Source organism: Rhincodon typus, chromosome 1, assembly GCF_021869965.1.
Source record: "Rhincodon typus isolate 14 chromosome 1, sRhiTyp1.1, whole genome shotgun sequence".
In the NCBI taxonomy this organism is placed as follows: domain Eukaryota; kingdom Metazoa; phylum Chordata; class Chondrichthyes; order Orectolobiformes; family Rhincodontidae; genus Rhincodon; species Rhincodon typus.
The window spans coordinates 45,403,431-45,409,430 of record NC_063332.1 but is presented as its reverse complement, the minus strand read 5'-3'; the positions used below and the strand labels follow the sequence as shown (position 1 = coordinate 45,409,430).

At 39.9% G+C, this 6,000-nt stretch overlaps 1 protein-coding gene across 1 annotated transcript in view; it reads right to left on the bottom strand.

The window, feature by feature from the left end:
• Positions 1 to 6,000, bottom strand: part of tpgs2 (tubulin polyglutamylase complex subunit 2) — a 45,102-nt gene that overhangs the window by 14,111 nt on the left and 24,991 nt on the right. The window contains exon 6 of the mRNA XM_048604774.1: positions 363 to 526. Within this exon, the coding sequence (XP_048460731.1) occupies positions 363 to 526 (164 nt within the window). The remainder of the gene's footprint in view (positions 1 to 362; positions 527 to 6,000) is intronic.

Sequence of the window (6,000 nt, the reverse complement as noted above, 5' to 3'; positions counted from 1 at the left end):
TGAAGAAGGGTCACCGGACCCAAAACGTTAACTCTGTTTTTTCCTTCACAGATGCTGCCAGACCTGCTGAGCTTTTCCAGCAACTTTGTTTTTGTTCCTGATTTACAGTGTTTGCAGTTCTTCTGGTTTTTATTCACAAATTAAATATGACAGGAACAATGACCTTTTCATGACAACTATGTGAATCTTTTCCAAAGTAATGAAGATTTGAATGTCATTTTTTGAATTTATGAGACCAGGTCAAAGAAAGCATCATAGCCACACTGAACCAGACTTTAGTTTTGCAGATCTGTCTTTGTATTCATTTAAAGAGAAATATGTCTGATGTTACAGTATATTAATAAAAAGACTGCACTTCCTACCTTAGCTTGAGGGCTAACCCCATATTTTGTTAATGCATACTGCCATTGGGGCAATCCTAAGTGAACAAGCATAAGTCGATAGTAGGCTGTGAACGTATCTGATAGAAAATGCCAGTAAAGTGCTCTGTCCAAGAACCAGATTTCTGCATGAGAAGATACAACTCCTGTTGAGGAAAAATGTTAAGCTTAAAGAATCAGAAAGAAAACTTTAAAAGCTTTCTTATCCTGCATATGTTATATATTGACCAATTCAGGTGTTAAGTTAGGGAGAATAGAAATAAAACTGAATAGCAGTAAATAATAAAAATTGTTGTAATGTTATACCTGCAATTGCTACTAATACCTTAGATGCTGACAACTACAATTACAGGAAACCATAAACACATTTGGAAAAATTTTTAGTGGGTTATCACATGTTTTGATATGAAAAGTAGCTCTTATCAGTAATAACAACCAAGTCAACTTCACTTTCTCTCTGCTTCTAGACTACTGTGATTTTGAAAAACAAGAAGGTATTTTCCTTACTTTGCAATTGGTGCTACTGTGAATACTGTTTGTAGAGTGGTTTGAACACTGGTAGTTCTAAACCTTTTCCTTGGCATGCACCATTCTGAATCATTCCCTCAGCCTCTGAATGCCAAAAAACAGTTTATGATAATATTGGGCTTTAAAATTATGCTTGACAAGGAACTAATCTCATAATGAGGCAAAAAAAAAACCTCACACAACAGCACTTAAGGTAGATTGGAAACTACTGCTGTTTTACAGCAGACAGCAAAGTGAAAATACAAACAAAGGGAACTTTAAATAAATGAACCAATCTAAAACTGACTTGCTTTAAAACTGTAAATATAAATATGATAATTCATTTAATTTTATAGTCTGTCCTTCTCACAGCATGGAAAAATTCCAAGTTTTATATCTTCTACAAACTTTGAAATTCTCCCTACACATCATGATCTGGATCAGCAAAATATTTCAGGAAAGCAAAGGTCCCAATACCAATTTAGGGGGAACCCCACTATAAACGTTCCTTGACCATTACTCTCTGTTTCCTATTACCCATCCAATTTTGTATCCACATTGCGACTGTCTCTCTGTTCTAGGAGTTATAATTTCTCTCATGGCTCTGTTGTGTGGCACTGTAACGATGCCTTTTGAAAGTCTGCATACACCACATCAATTGCGTCACGCTCAACAAGCCTTTCTGTTACCTCTTCAAAACATGCCAAACCTGACTTCGTCTTCAGAAATTCATGCTGGCTTTTCATAAACAAGCTACGTTTTTCTATGCGACTATTAACTCTATCCTGAATAGTTGTTTCTAGAAGCTTCCCTACTACTAAAGTTAAACTGACTGGTTTGTAATTGCTAGGCTTAATCTTACAAATTTCTTGAACAAAGATGTAAAGTTTGCAATTCTCCAGTTCTCTGGTACCTCCCGAGAGTTTAGGGAAGATTTAAGATTTGGCCAGTGCCCTTACAATTTCCATTATCACTTCGTTGACCATCCTTGATGCATCTCATTCCCAATGCCCTGTCAACTTTATGTTGCGATAAACTTTCCAACATCACCTCCTACCAATTCTAAACCCTTCTCACAACAGGGGTTCCTCCTTGGCAGCAAATATGTCTTTGGTAAAGACAGATGCAGAGTATACATTTAATACCTGAGCCATGGCTTCTGTCTCCATGTGTAAATCCTTTTTTGGCTTCCAATTAGCCCTACTCCTCTTATCAAACTTTTATTATGATGTGGTGATAGAAATTTTTAGGATCCTGCTTTATGTTGGCCACCAGTATTTTCTCACTATCCCTCTTTTCTTCTCTGATTATTTTTTCATCTCCCCTCTGAACCTTCTGTATTCCTCTTGGCTGTCTCCCTCTTGCATAATTTTTCCAGCCATGTATTCATCTGACTTATTCTTCTGTCTCTGTGCTTGCAAATGGCACTGGGAGTAATCCAGAGGTTGCTACCTTTGAGGTAGCTCCCTATACCTTTCATTACAGGACCACATTTTCCTCCCAACGCAAGTGTTTGATACCGAAGTAAATCACGACTTCTGGCTGTTCACCATCGCAGAAGAAGGTTTTCTGAATGCCACTCTGAGACATCTTTGACAGTGGCACCTGGAAAGCATTATACCATCCACAAGCAGTAGATGTTGTCTACATGGACTTTTGTAAGGCCTTCGACAAAGTTCTGCATGGTAGACTGGTTTGCAAGGGGGACGTAGACAACTGGATACAAAATTGGTTTGATGGTAGGAGACAGAGGGTGGTGGTAGAGGGCTGTTGTTCAGAGCAGAGGCTTGTGACCAGCAGTGTGCTGCAAGGTTTGGTGCTGGCTCCATTATTATTCATCATTTATATAAACAATTTGGATGACAAGACTGGAGGCATAGTTAGTAAGTTTGCAGATGACACCAAAATTGGTAGCATCGTGGACAGAGGGTTATCTAAGAGTACAACGGGATCTTGATCAACTAGGCCAGTGGGCCGAGGAATGGCAGATAGAAATTAATTCAGATAATGCAAGGTTAGTTTTCGTAAGACAAACCAGGGCAGGACTTACAAATTTAATGGTCAGGCCCTGGGGACTGTTGTCAAGCAGAGAGACCTAAGGGGTTCAGGTACATAATTCTTGGAAGTGGCATCACATATAGACAGGGTGGTGAAGAAAGCATTTGGCACGCTTGCCTTCATCGGTCAGAGCATTGAGTACAGGAGTAGAGATATCAGGTTACAACTGTACCAGACATTGGTAAGGCCACATTTGGAGTACTGCATACAATTCTGGTCACCCTGCTATAGAAAGGATGTTATTAAACTAGAAAGTGAGAACCTTTTTTCCTGGAGCGTAGGAGGCTGAGGGGTGATCTCATAGAGGTTTATAAAATCACAAGGAGCCTAGATAAGGTGAATAGTCAAGGTCTTTTCCCTCGGATAAGGGAGTCCAAAACTAGAGGGTATGGATTCAAGGTGAGAGGGGAAACATTTAAAAGGACCTAAGGGGCAACTTTTCATAGAGTGTGGTATGTATATGAAATGAGCTGCCAGAGGAAGTGGTACAGGTGGGTACAATTACAACATTTTAAAAGACATTTGAACAGGTAAATGGACAAGAAATGTTTAGAGGGATATGGGCCAAACTCAGGCAAATGGGACTAGTTCAGTTTAGGGAACCTGGTCAGCATGGACGAGTTGGGCCGAAGGACCTATTTCCGTGCTGTGAGTCACTTCTGTGGTACAGAAATGCCTGTCTGTTCCTCTAACTAACTAAGCTCCTATCACTATTGCTTCTTTTTTCTTCCTCCCCTCTTGTTTAGCTGAACCACTGTGATGTCACAAACTTGGCTCTGACTGGACTCCCTTAAGGAATTAGCTCCCTTACCATCTTCAAAAATGGAAAACCGAGCAAGACCCTAGGGAACTCTTCCATTACCTGCCTGTTTATCTTCTATTGCCTGACAATCACCCATCCTCTTTGTACCACCAGACTCTCAAGATGCGATGTGACACCTCTCTAACTGTGTATCCACTTGACACTTAACCTTTTGGATATATCACAGTGACTCTTGCCACCAGTCAAGCTCAGAAAGTTGGAGCTCAAGTTTCTGGCAGCAGGGTTCTGGTAGCATTTCCTGCCTGTGGTTGTCTACGACACTGGTTACATCTAGAACTTCACACTTTCCACTCTACTGGGCTGAGCTGACATATCTTATAATCATTTCCCTTAATTAACTTTACTCTGCTTTGGATTACTTATATTACTTCATTATATTGGCCTCAATTTTCTCTTATTTGTTTCTGTGATTCTCAGTTAAATCGAAGCATAGTTACTTCTTTAAAAATAGTATGCTTTCCTTATTTACAGCAACTTAAATACAATCCCCGACTGCTTGGCCTGCTGTGTTCATCCAGCCCTGCACCTTGTTGTCTCACAATCCCCGACAGCAGTTTCTCACCAAAGACTTTATGGAATATCTGCAATGTCACCCTTGTTTTCTTCATTCTCTTTCAAACTCAGTGCAGGCCTGTTCCAAATAGCTAAATGACACGCCTCTCCGACTACCAGGTAAGTGTTGTTGGCCTCGAGGGTGGCCCACGATTTCTAGCCTTTTGCTCCAAACTGCTCACTTGTAGGTCTTACACTTCAATTCCCAAATGTTTCTTGATGATTCTTTGCTTAGATCACTATAACATGTGAATTTGGAACATGTACTTAGCTGTGATGTCACTCACAGACCTTTTACACCTCCCTTGATGCTGTTTTATCTGGTGTCCAATCTCTCATGTGATTTTAGGTACTGAAGAATATTTTGGTCCTCCTCTCTCCCTCTCTTCATAAAAACAGCTTTTTGGGAATTGTGATTACAATACATAGTATTAATGTGAACTTTGTGCAAATAATTATCTCTTTTCATCTTTTTAGGATGGTAGCCAGTGATTCGTCCTTTATTCATTCACGGGATGAGGGCGTCACTGGCTAGGCCAGCATTTATTGCCCATTGCTAATTGCCTAGAGGGCAGTTCAGAGTTAACCACATTGCTGTGGGTCTGGAGTTACGTGTAGGCCAGACCAGGTAAGGAGGGCAGTTTCCTTCCCTAAAGGACATTAGTGAACCAGATGGGTTTTTCCCAACAAATCGGCAATAGATTCATGGTCATCATTAGACTCTTATTTCCTTTGTGGAGTTCCACAGGGGTCTATTTTGGGACTACAACCGTTCATGTTACAAATTATTGATCTGGATTAAGGAAGTGAGGTCATTATTGCTAAGTTCGCAAATGTGTTATTCATTCAAGTTATTATTCACATTCATTGCAATCTTCAGCTAATACAGTGTGTATAGAAGCTTCTGTTGAGTGTCTTCCAACAGAAGAAAGATGACAAGAAATTTGAAATCACTGGATTTGAAATGCTAACTGATGCTGCCAGACTGGTGAATTTCTCCAGCAATTTCTGCTGTTGAATAAGAACATAAAAACTCGGAGTAGGAGTAGGCAGTTTAGCCCCTTGAACTTGCTCTGGCGTTTAAGAGATCACTGCTGATCTCATCTCGGCCTCAACTCCTTTTCCTGCCATCCATAACTCTTCAACCATTATTAAGTAAAAATCTGTCTCTCTCCTCCATAAATTTACTTAATGTCCTGTATTCACAAAGGAAAGGGATGATGTAGATATAACGATCCAAGAGGAATAGTGTGAAATATTGGACAAAATAATCATAATAAGAGGAAGTGTTTGAAAAGTTGGAATCCTTGGAAGTGGATTAGTCACCAGGGCTGGACAGATTGCTCCCTAGGACATTGAAGGAGGTCAGGGAGAAAATAACAGATTCTCTGAGGATTATTGTACAATCTTCACCAGATACAAGTAAGGTGCTAGTGGGCTGAAGGAATGCAAATGTGGTTCTGGTGATTAAAATGGGTAAAAAAGAAAATGCCAAACAATCATAGGCGAGTTAGTCTTACTTCGGTGGTGGGCAAATTGTTAGAATCAATCCTGAGAGATCAGATAAACTGCCACTTAGAAAGGCATGGCCTAATCAGGGATATTCAGCATAGTTTTGTTAAGATTTGATTGAATTCTTTGAGAATGTGACAAGGAGGATTGATGAGGGTAATGCAATGG